This window comes from Sphaeramia orbicularis, chromosome 12 (assembly GCF_902148855.1).
Source record: "Sphaeramia orbicularis chromosome 12, fSphaOr1.1, whole genome shotgun sequence".
NCBI classification, from domain to species: domain Eukaryota; kingdom Metazoa; phylum Chordata; class Actinopteri; order Kurtiformes; family Apogonidae; genus Sphaeramia; species Sphaeramia orbicularis.
In genome coordinates, this window is record NC_043968.1 from 44,063,653 (window position 1) to 44,076,895 (window position 13,243).

At 38.5% G+C, this 13,243-nt stretch overlaps 1 protein-coding gene across 1 annotated transcript in view; it reads right to left on the reverse strand.

The window, feature by feature from the left end:
* Positions 1-13,243, reverse strand: part of cacna1c (calcium channel, voltage-dependent, L type, alpha 1C subunit) — a 228,548-nt gene that overhangs the window by 53,771 nt on the left and 161,534 nt on the right. The window contains exons 10-13 of the mRNA XM_030151107.1: positions 12,764-12,851; positions 12,428-12,512; positions 4,559-4,649; positions 1,156-1,182 (exon numbers count right to left, since the gene is read on the reverse strand). Coding sequence (XP_030006967.1) covers positions 1,156-1,182; positions 4,559-4,649; positions 12,428-12,512; positions 12,764-12,851 — 291 coding nt within the window. The remainder of the gene's footprint in view (positions 1-1,155; positions 1,183-4,558; positions 4,650-12,427; positions 12,513-12,763; positions 12,852-13,243) is intronic.

A 13,243-nucleotide genomic window follows, 5' to 3' on the forward strand; every position in this document is an offset into this window, starting at 1 on the left:
TTATACGTTCCTGAGCCATCTGGGTCATTTTGCAGGAGAGCTGCCATAAGGTAAAAATAAAATTTGCTTTCATATGTAAACAAGTGGTGCCAGGCACAACAAACCCCACCCCTCACATGTATTGTAGCTTATTTTAGCATCGATCCAGCTGATCTCATCATGTCTATGCGTGTGCTGATGTCAGCATATCAATTGCCTCTATATATGTGCCAAGTATGAAGTAAATTGAAACAAAATTGATGTTTTTACAGACATTTGAAATGTTGCCCATTATAAGTAAATGGGAGAAGAAAAGGATTTGAAAAATTAATAAAAAAATTAGAACTTTGACCTACTTTTCCCAAAAATATTATCACATCTATTTCAGGTCACAAGCAATCTATAAATCCAATTTGGTATGAATTCAGTAGTTTTGCTGCTACAGTGTTAACAAACCAACAAACCAACAAACAAACAAACCAAACCAAAAACAATACCCCTTTGCTCCCCTTTGGGGGGTAGGGCAAAAAGTAGTTAAACATTCAAAAGATATTCAAATGACAAAAAAATTACACAACTTTGTTCACAATAATGAATTTGTACCTGCAACTTAAAACAAAACCAAGGGAATGATTCTACAAATCATAAATATACCGATAGTGCTCAGATCTGGAACCCTTTTTTGCCAACACCAAATATGAATACAAGGAGATCTGCTATAAAAATGCTGTTTCAAAAACATCGGCAGAGCTCACCAGAAAGTCCTCTCTACCTACAAAATGAAGGTTTTGCACATCTTTTTAGTGTTTGTTAGAACTGTTTAAACCCATCGGTGGCACACAGCAGCTTCTGCCATAATACACACACTGAATGTTGTATGAGACACCATTTACAACACAACACAAGCTGGCATGCATTCCTGCACTGCGAGGTTTCATTTTTGCATCTGTGATTTTAATCTGGGAGAACCTTTCAAACCAGTATTGTTTCTATGTTCACATCAACACTGTGATTAAATGTCCAGCACCGTTGAGAGAAGGAGGGCCTCTGTCACTACGTCTGTGCCGTTTCCCCAAACACTCGCACAAATAAGCACACATCTGGTGACTGTACAAATTCCACAGCAGACATTAGAGCAGGTGAGTTAAAGGACTATGGTAAACAACATGTACTAACCTGAATTTGGATTTGGAGATCCTATTTCTGGAACACAGAAAACAGAATGGATTATACATACACACGTAACACACATAGAGACAGGTACACAACATGACAGGGGTGATTTGAGCCGAACAGAGGGAAACCGTTCCCTCATTACTGCAGACACTTAAGCAAATAGGTTCTTTGATCAACTTAGTTATAATCTCCAGTATTTCCAGAGGAGTACAGTTACTTGAATCATGTCAACATTTTGTATCTTATATGGTAAGGTGATCAATGAACATAGGTGCTTAAAAATATGTCTACCCACTGGTAACACATATTTGGGTACAACAGAAAGTAATCAACATATTGTCACCCACTTTCCTTTTGAACAAATCACCCCCTGCAAACATGTACACAGTGGCATCCAGTCAAAAGAAATAGCATTGTGAATTTGGAACATCTCCAGTCAATCCTTTTGTAAAAACACAATTTATTACTGGACATAATCTGTTGATTGTTCACCACTGTTACAGCAAAAGGTACAGTACATACATACATACATAAAAACTGAGGACATTATGGAAGATGTTGTGCCCAGATTTAAGTATTAGACTGTGGCTTAAATCTGTGACTTGTGTATGTAATTTGGAGGTCATTACTAAGTTACACACTGACCAAAAGCTGGTTTTGAGAGACAAAAATGCAACATGTGCATATATTACAATGTTAGCAAAAGATTTGCGTGTGCTAGATGAGGCTTTCAGAGGTTAGAGTTGGCCATTATAACACCATTTTGTGGTTGGGTTGACGCTCTGGTAGGGGAATTTTTCAGGTCCTTTCTTTATAATCTAAAAACTTACATGTACCACAAACTGTACAGCTCCCCTGAAGCTTTCAGAGAGTAGTTGTGAGTGCTTTGTACTGATTTTGTCTATAAAAGCAGATGAATTGACCGACCGGCTGACTGCCTGGCTGACTGACCAAATGACTGAAGCAATAAAAAGACTCAGTGACTGACTGAACGAAGGAATAAAATGACTGACTGGCTGGATATGGAAGCTGACAGTACAGACGTCTCTTCCCTCCATGTGTCCGTCTCGATTATGAGATCAGCGGGTGCTGAAGTAGCTCCTACCCTGAGGTCTGTCTCCACAGCAAAGCAAAGAAGAACTGGCAAACACAAAGTCTTATCTCCATAATAGTGCCAGCAAATGCCCCTGGCCAAACTTGTTGCATTCTCACAGAGAAAGAAGGAGTGCTTGGATTTAAAAGCCCTGGTAGAGCTTACTATTTATTTGGTTTTACATTATTTACACAAAGCACAAAATGACAGGTGTACAATCTGGAGATGCTTTATCGATGTTAAAAGGAAAATGGCTGAAATGTAAGCTGATATTCTATTGATGGATAGCTCGAACAAAGCAAAATAAAGGTTTAACTGACATGTTTCTGAAGATTCACATTCTCATTGTTTCGGTTGTTTTGGTCTGATAGTGGACAAATAAACACAAACAACATAACAAAGACAAAGCAACAGATGGACAGCGGGAGTATGGCTGAACAACAATGTACCATCCAAGAATGCCTACAGGATTTATCTGCACTCTAGTCAGTGTGTTTCTGATTCAGTTTGAGTTCACCTTGACTTTGGTGAGTCGATTGTATTCCCATCTTCAACATGAACAGTTTTCAACAGTTATTTAATGTATGTGTGTTTGTGTGTGTGTTAAAGAGGGCCAGCAGGGGTCATGGTTCCCACGTGGCCTCATATCTAAGAAAGAAAGCGCTGCACTTGTTTGAACAATGTAAAAAATGAAAAGAGAGGAGAGAACGAGTGAGTCAGCTGTTTGTGAGCTCCCACAGGGGAGGAGGAAGCATTTCACCAGCACACAGCATGAATGAGAAAGAGACAGAGCAGAAAAAGTAATAGAAGCTGGATTACTATTAATTAGCATGTCATTATGACAGATGCCCCACTTCTTTATTGATGTACTGTTTTGATAATAGTCGATCTTGATACAAAACACATTTTATAATGTGCTTCTTCTTTAAAATCAGTTTGTTTTTGTGCATTTGTCATAAATGTTACCATTACGAGTAATAGGAATGCTAATGACCGATTTCAGATTTTAAAGTTCTTTCATCCTGATATATAAACACTCACTTTGATTTAATTTACAAACCATGTAATTTTGTAAATATAAATTTTCTCCTGTGACAGCAGTTAAATGAGGTTTTATTTGTCTTCCGATGTTCTGTTATAGGGGGAGAAATCTTGGCATTTTGTGCAACCAAACTTGAACAATGCATACAAATACTATAAATTAGCAGATTGCTGGACATAAGATGTTTCATTTGGGCCATCAGTCTTCAGGTTATACATAGAGATGGCTTTGGATTTCAAGTTATACCTGTTAAATTTGCATTCTACTTCAAAATTAGTTGTGATTAAATATGGCTTTTAAAGCTCACATCTTCAATGCAGTTTTCAGATGTGAACAGTAAAACTTTGTCCTCTTGTCAGTGGAATATTGAAAACTTTGACATCACTCCGCACAGTACAACTCCAATAGCACAGAGGAAGAACATGGAAACACTTAAACTATTAATATTTAATTAACATACTGTGAATAAGTGAAACTGTGTCACTTCTAACCTTATTCTCATCAAGCTTATACAATTTTTGGATCAAAAGTTAGCGCATACATCCTTTTTTTTTTTTTTTTTTTTTTTTAAAACCAACTAAAAATGGTGGGATGTCTTCAGTAGGAAAAAAAATCTGTTTTCAGTCACATTCCAGATCACAAACACTTAAAAAAACAGGGAACAGATTGGCTTGAACCAGCTGAAGCTCTCTTACTGCACCATCTCATCTGTGTTTTATCTTGCATCCAGAAGAACAAAATCTCCATTCTTAGTTGTTCCCCACTATAAAAAACAAAAAATATTCTTCCTGTCTGGGTATTTATGCACCAACATCCAAAAGTTCACAGTATGGCAAGGATAAATAAATAGGTGTTGGAACTGTTATCGAGCTGGAACTAACACCTGCAGAGCCATTTGACCCAAGAATTTATGCTGATTTCACCTTCTTACACCAAAGACAAAAAACAGATGTTAGTAGGTTTTTGTCCAGTGCCAAAGAGGTTTTGAAGAGATTTGTAATCTTTTTAGACTCATTCAGATTCACTCAAGTTCTCCCAATCATTATTTAATGGAGTAGTGCTAAAGTGTTTTAATTTTTCCAGAAGTGATGAGACTACTTCAGAATGGAGGCAGGCTAGTGTATGTCAACTTTGTCTTAACTGACAGTGTAAGTGGTAATACAGGGAAGGTGCAGGAAGTTCATCAGAGGGACTGATGTAAGAGAGCTGAGGAAGAGAAGGAGAAGAAGTAGAAGAAGAAGAAATGTGTGAGAGGGTGAGATACTTACGCTAGCCGGGTACAGCAGGTCTCCCCCTCCACGTCTCCCCCGGGGGCGTTGTCTGTGTTGACTGATTCATTCTCACTGGCGGGCATGCTCACTGAGAGACAGCGAGGAGCAGAAACAGAGACGACGGGTGTAGAAAGAAAGAAAAAAAAAGATGAATTAACAGGGCAGGGGAATAGGTGGCACATTGCTCACATTACCCTCATGCTTGTTCTTAACTCTTCTGCTTATTTCACACCTTTGCTCATACCTGTGTTGCTACACACAGAGAAAGCACTTAACAACTGCAGCGGACACTTCATTAGACACATTTAAACATAAGATTTTCCTTTCTTGCCTTCAAGTCCGATATATGCTGACATCTACAAAGCCTTTAGGTGTTAAACTGGCTTCATCCAACAATCCTTTCCTCAGGATACAAACTAATTAAAAGATATTGTTGCCATGTAAGGATCCACAAGTCAGCATTGTGGCCTATTCCATGCCTTGCCTTACTAATTAAAACACACTGCTACACAAATACCCTTGAGTCAATAAAACCACTCCCAAATTTTGTACTGATTGCTTAAACTAATTACACACCAAGTTGCCATACTAGCAAAATTTACTGGTTAGGGATTCTGGGGCACAACCCCTACAACAACTATTAGGATGGATTTCAAGTTCTAAGCTGAGGGATTGCCTGGCTGAGGTTGAATTAAATCTTAACAAACCCTTTTGTGATTTTATAGCTCATGGAGATTAAATGAAAATAAATAAATAAACTTCTTGCAGGCATGCTGATCTCCAAACAGTGTGGGGATAATGCAGCATAGGTTTTGTAAAAGCTTTCTAACATTAAAAGAATTATTAGATTTATGATTCATGTCAACACAAGCATCTGGAAATTTACTTCTTCCTTCAAACATATTTTGGACAAGTGTAAACAGGTAGAAGCTTACTGACTTCAATCCGTCTTTGTTTATAAAGACACAAGGAGACTGCAAATGTGTCCCTTTGTCCTTATTTGAAGACAAGTGTAATGATGTGTAAAGATGGAAGAGTGAATATAGGGAAGATGGAGGTGCAGACGAGTGAGGAGGAAGGAGAGACAGTGTAATACGAATTGGCACTTATGGGCAGAAATGAGGGAAAAGGGGGAGAATGGACTGAAGAAAATGTAAAGTAGGATTGGAGGGAGGGAGTGATGGACGTTTTGCAAGAGGAACAGATAGAGGGGAAAGAGAGGCAGAGAGAGAGAGTGGAAAGGATGAATGTGGGGATGGCTGTTTGAGAGACTGATATGAAGTGATACATTGCATTTTATTGCTTCTGTCAGTCTGCGCCTGCCTGCGGGAATGAGCTGCGCTCCCCTCACTGTCACCTCAAACACTTATTGTAATACCCTCTGGGTACCAGAGTCAGATACTGCACATGAATCTCAATGCCTCTCGTGTTAAAATAAGATATCCACTGTTTAAAAAAAGCAAAACCTACTCTGGCAAAACGACTTCTAATATGAAACCAAGGAACATGATGACCTCTGAAGATGAGACCAAAATGAACTAAACACAAAAACTAAGCTAAGTACTCTTTTCTTGTCTTTTTTATTAAGTGAGATTGAATATAAAGTAATCAGTAAAGGAGACACTATTCACCCTCCTCCCTATGCCCTTCTCTCTTAGTTCGATCTAAATAATGTTACATGCATTTTTACTTTGTGGTCTGTGGATAAGTGGTATAGTCTTGAATAAAGATAAAGAGTAAATATTGTTGCACCATTTAAGAAGCAAATAACAAGCAAGCAAAGCCTTTTTCAGCATGCAGTCAGTCATCCCAAACATAAGAGGGCAGCAGTCATCACACCATTCCTCAATCCCAATCCTGGCTGCAAAAGGAGATTTCCAGTTGATTATTTTATATCTGATTTGAGATGAATCAGGTTAAAAGCTCTACAGCTCAGGTTAGTTAAACCATTATAATACGTTTGGCACATGGTTGATGGAGTAATGTGATCAGAGAGGTTTCTCTGGACATGAAGGCCTCTGCTGTGAACACACTGTATGTTCTTTCACCTCGACATGTGCCACCTGCTGCTATGCTACTGGTTAAAAGCACTCAGGGCCCTCCAGTCTCTCCCGAGGCTGAAACCTTTCAAATATATAACCAGTGCTTTCTCCTCAGTGGAGCTCTGAACTAGTTTAATAGCTATTGTTAGAGAAAACCCCAAAGACCTGAGACACAAAGAGAAAGAAGGAAAAGAAAAGAGAGAAGGAAGGAAAGTGTACAGAGGAGGAGACATTAAGGGAGTAAAGAAGGGAGTTAAAAAGACAGGGAATTGTCAGACGTTTTTAACAGAAAGTGGGATTCATTCAATAATGATGGTATCAGAAATAAGAAATGAAAAACACAATATTTCAAACTGAAGCGATAATCATGTTTAAATTCACTCAATACAGTAGCCTCTGTAAAATAAAAATATGTGACAGTGTTGTAATCTGTTTTGAACTGTGTGAGTTTAAAACACTCAACACCAAACCAGGGATGGGTCAAAATCAAGATGAGATGATCACTGTTTGATGTTCAGAACACATGCATTCATATCATGATACAATACAGCATTTTGATCATTTTCAGCTGTGGTCTGTTTACTTTTTCAAAAGGGATTTAAACCATCCTACAAAAGCTTTCTAACAGATAAGAAATAGCACCAAATGCTGTTTAGACATCAATAAAAAGAAGTGTAGGTACTAAAAATAAGCTCTCAGTCATTTCTTGGTGTGACAAGTGCCTGAATGTGCCAAAAAGGGTAAAACTCAAAATCCGCATCTATTCTGTCATTACTTTGATTATCACACCTAACATGAGAAGTAACAATGCACGGGATTTTAGGAAAAGAAATCTGAAAGGACTACAAGAAGAGGAATGTAGCATCACATATTTAAAGCAGACATCTGTTATCATGTATATGTATAGTGGGTAATGTCAAATTTACTTTTCTGTGATGTCACTTTCCTCTCTTTGTTCCCTTCCAGATGTACCAGGCAAATGCGAACTGTTTCCTCCCAAACTCAGAGAGGAGAACAGTGGCTTCATACCTTAGTGTTCGTCTCTTTGTCTCCTTATTCCCTGTTCTGATACTGCCTTTTTATTGCATTTATTTACAATGTATGGGCTGCTAAAAACACAGAAGTTTTGATACACTGTAGACAAGCAATATTGTCAGTGGCAGAGATAGTAATTATTGGTTCAGAAATGTTAATATAAAAAGTCTTGACAGCTTTATTCAACTGTAAATATTCAAATGAGGTAAAGAAGACAATGAGAATAAACTACTTTAAAGTGCTGAGAAGCAGCTTCTTAGCTTTGCTTAGCTCTGTAGGAGTTAGAGAAAGCTGCTTAGTCCAATGCAGAGGGAAGGGAGAAGAAAGAAGACAACAAGAGGAGTATAGGAATAAAGAATAAGTGAAGCGAAAGGAGGATGCAACCCGCTTGCATGTCTAGATTCACATTTCTATTCAGTCTTTAACTAGTGTCGGACCATGCAGACAGACGCACACGCCTTACGAAGGAAAGCCGCATTTTTCTTCACGGCTCCTCGCAGAGACTGAAAACGATGGTTCTTACCTGGGAATAGAGAGCATGGCTGAGCAAGACAAGTGCACACATATACGATTCACCACCACCACCAGCAAAAATGCAGAAATGGACACCAATTGTAAGTCAAAATACAAATAAGCACATGTAGTCAAACTGATGGCGTACACAAACACAATACAAATGAGTCTCTCTGAAAAACAATTACACCCCCTTCACAGTCACATGATGTTATTACTCCAGCTGTAATATTGTCTCGTACTGTTAAGCCTTTTAATTCACTTGAACGCACCCCGCTCAATTTCCAAAGAAAAAAATGATGCAACAGAAAGATAAATTGAGAGAAAAATAGGAAGAAGGAGTTTAATGGGATCCATGGAACTCTGGGTGCAGGTTAGTGTGTTCGTTTCACTGCATACCACACAACACATTTGTCGAGTCTCGTCTTCCCCTCGGCAAATGCAAGAGATATTATTTTTTGCGACCCCTGTATTTATATCATTTGAGCCTGTGCATTCATCACTGTGAATTTCCTCTCTGGGATCAATAAAGTCTGCTCTTTTCCAAGAAAGGAGAACCATGTAGATGAATATATAGGGTCATTCTCCTACTGAGTTCTTGTGTTCGAGATGTGACTGTGTAAGTATTGTGTACTTAAACTAGTAATGGAAAAATCTTTCATTAGCCATTCTGAGCACACCAACATACAGCCACATACCCAGCTAAATCATTGTACATAATCATACAGATATCCTTCCTGAATTAATGATTAAATTACCACTACACATTGATTGAACAGCAGAAACACAATGAAAAATGATGGATTGAAAATTAACAATAAAAACCTCCTATTTGAAAGAATACATGCAGTCACAGGAAAGTAGCAGGCATTAAAAAGCTGAACATGAGAATGAGGATAGATCATGAACACAGAATATTTGTTTAGTTAATTAATGATGTCTTTCCTTCTGACAAAAAAAGCACAGGAGGAATAATTAAGAAATAACACATTATTTGTCTAATAAATACAGACGCAAAACAGACTAAATACACTGTATATAATACCACATTTAAAGCAGCTGTTGAGTGACTACTTGACTACTTGTACTTATGAAATACAATTGTCCATTAAAATAAAACTGTGCTTCATTTACCATTTTAAGGCCAGAGTATATTTAGCACATGAAAGATGGACACAAATCTGCCTCCAGCATTGAACATACTTCAAGAATGGCAGTCAAATGCAAGCTACACAAACACACGACACTAAACATTGATAAATGTTTTCAACTATTACAAATGCAACAGTGCTTTGTCTCTTTGATCCACACAGTGGGAGGCTAAAACAGCAGAGTTATCCTAATCTTGTGCCATGTCCCAAACAAAGCCCTGGAGGAAGTATCCACACCAAGAGCCTGTATCATGAAGCAGGATGAAGAGGTTACTGAGGTAACTTCTGCTTCAACCATGAGATATCAGGATCGCAAAGGGTGTTTTGTTGCATTACACACCATAACAATACAACACATTAATTTAACAGAATAAATAATTGTAATTACAAGCAGTTGTGCTGTGTTTCTTAACACAGATACAGATGAACTTTATTGATCCCTTGGGGGAAATTCAACTGTTGTGTAGCTTTTAGCTTATTACATCTATAAATTCCTCACATCTGTTGAAAATTAGAATTTGTTCTCCTTGTGTGAAATATCAGGGCAATCTAGACCACAGCTGTGATGGGTCACATGGTGTCATCTCCACTCCTTCTATGTGAATGCACATAAAGTCTGAGACCCTAGGTTGGTTAGACTTTATTGAACCATGTAACTGAAAGGGATCTGGATATGCTGAACTCATGGTACAGGTCCCAGACACCCATTAGATCCTTCTAGTTAATTAATTGATTGAATCATGCTGTGAACTCTTATTATCAGCACACTGAACGGACACAGAAACACATATCACAGACACACACACACACACACAACACAGAGACGCACGCATACCATCCTGAGAGTCGGCAGAGTGACTGAACCAGGCAAGCTTACTGGTCTTCTTACCCAGGTGGGCTGGAGACACTCCTACCACAGACAGCAGTGGCAGGAGGCCAAACAACACGACAGCATGCAAGAGCAAGATGGCAGAAGGTGAGAGCATGCAAGACACACATACAGTATGTATCCGAGATGACAGGAAACATATAGGAATTTGTACAGGAAAACACATCATGATGTTATTTTTACATAAAGAACAGTACCATTCACATCATATCATACATTAGTGCATACACGTGGCTGTCCATGCAGATACCGTATGTGTTAGTCACATATGATATAGATACAGTCTTCCTTTAGTGCTTCCTGACCCACAGTAGTACACATCATTACTAAGAATAGTGAAAATCAATAAAGTGAATGACACCTACTACTCTCCGTCACTAAAAACAACTATACATATACCACACACATTTGTCTTCATAAGAACATGCCGATCTCATCACATATATCAGTTTTAAGCCCAATGTAGCTCTTCATGAAATCATGGTGTGAAAAGATATATGCACAGAAAGGTGTGTGTGCTTTGTGTGTGTGGTCACTAGTGTGACTTGCTCGTGATGTGAAATCCCATCTGTTCTCTGTCCTAGATACCCTCTGTCTCCCATTCCCACTCACAGACTCTGTCCCTCTCTATTTCTATCTCTTGGTCTCTCTATCTCAATATCTATTTTCCCTCCCATCTTTCTCTCTCCTTATCCCTTCTCAGGACATGAGTATGTGTGTGCGTATGTGAGTGCACACACAAATCTATGCAAAATGTCCTGAGCAGTGGGGACAAACTGCCCTCATTCATCTTCCCAGAGGAGGATCCATCCATCGAGGAGAGAAGGAGGGAGAGCAATGGAAAGAGCAAGTGGCTTGATTTTCCACCTTCACAAACAGAAGGATGATTGATCTCACTGATGGAGGAATATGGATCATATATATCAGTCATTTTGTCAGATCATCTGGATCTAATGGCCTTAGTTATATCCCTTAATAAAAGTAATGGACTGAATCTTGCACTTGACAGACCCACAGTTTTAATATCAGGAAAATGGTCTACATGTGATGTGTTGACTTCATTTAGAACCATATGTATCTGTTCACATTTTAGTGGATTTGATAAAGAATGATTACTATTTCTGTCCTGTTTCCTCTACAGCTAATACAGGTTTGTCTCAACTGTCTGTCAGCAGTGCAGTTCTGAAACACAGATCATAAGAATGTGTGCAATTTAGGGATGACATTTTCTGAAGTACTCCAATAGAAGGACACATATTTATTTGTTAATGTGCCAGTACTTGAAAAATTGCTGCCACAGAGACTGGACCCAAGGGAACACAACAATAACAGGTGAAAACAAGCAGAATTGTTATGGATTAGCTACAGGGATGCAGTGCTTTATTGTGATGCACTCATGTGACCATGTTAATGGTCTTGAAATTCCCTGAAAGATAACATTCTTTTTCTTTCTCTTACATTTGCTCCATTTTATGCTTAAGTGTAGGAGACCAGGCAGTGTGCAGTGCAGAATGCAGACTCTGCTTCTTCATATTCAATCTCCATTGGTTATTAATTTATTGTCAATCTGTGCAGACCTCCAGGTTAAAAGAGGCCAATGCCCTCCTCTTTCCCCCTTTGGAAATGTCACTCTGTCCCGGCGAGAGATGTGCCAGTAGAGCTGGCTCTCTCTAGAGGTGTTTTGGAGGGAGACAAGGTGATAATTTGTCTGTGTAAATCTTTGTTAGAACTGAAGTACACACATTCCCAATGCTTTATTCCTGCAGTATGTGTGTGAGACTTTGCATATGTGCATGAGGCTGTGTGTTAGTTCTGTGTATGTGATGCATGCCTAGAGGCTATTAGCTGCAGTTTGACACATTCGACTAAAATCTAAACAGGTTTTAAACCTCAGGAGGATTCTCAGCCAAACAAGCAGACAATATTAACGTCAGTCATTCAGTCACTCTGTCAGTAAGTCAGTCGTTCGTTCACTATGAACCACCACCACCACTGCAGTAAGCTCTCTACTTACAGGCCAAACACTAGATGTGACAAGAACCGTATGCACGCCCACTCATAAACATAAGCACAGTAACACTCACAATTTCTTGCTGCACTGAGTGCATATTATCTATAAACATAAAAACATAGTCCTATCCAGTATACTAAAATGCCACCAAACATCTCAAAATAATATTAAGAAGTGGATTTGTAATTTATTTGCCTTTTGACACATGCATGGTGTAGTACTCACGGTTTCTAGGTTTGTCATCATCAATGCCATCATCTTCATTCTCTGGGTCAATGTCTTCGGCCTGAGTGATCCAGTCTAAATAGCCCTAGATTTAACAAATACAAAACATAGGTACAGAGCAATATTAGTAAACTAATATTACTTCTAAATAAATACTAAATAATTCACAATTCAACTTATGTTACAGTGTTCATGTTCATTTACACATTTTACTGTATATTGAACAATGTCAAAAAATACACACAATAGTAATGATTCCTAATTGTAAAATGATGTCGTTTCTGAGAATCACTAACAATCACATATATACGGCATACATATGAACTGCAAATGTACCTTGAGGTCCTCTTCCAGCTGCTGTTTTTCTCTGAGTTTCTGGAAGTCTCCACGTGCCTTGGCCTTCTCTCTCTCCTTGGAAAACTCTCTGGGAGGAGGAGAGCAGGATGGAGGGACGGTGGCCAAACAATTGCAGATATACAGAGAAACAGGAAAAGAGAAAGTAGAGAAAGAATCTGAAAATCTAGACTGTGGGCTTTGTAAAGTAAATTACATAACAAAATAATACCGTAAGATTTCACTTGAAAGTAGGAAGCACAGGAAAACCTGCTAGAAAAAATATTTTAAGTGAAGTAAGAAAGGCGTTGCCAGGGACAAAAGAGGTTAGTGGACAAATTCAGCTGAGAGGCAGATACACTGGATTTGGAGTCACATCTTAAACAGTTCTACTCATCCAAACAAAATCAAACAGCCAGTGAATTGATGTTTCAATAGAACTCTGCTTAAGTGTGATTTGAAATATCAATAAAACCATTCAAC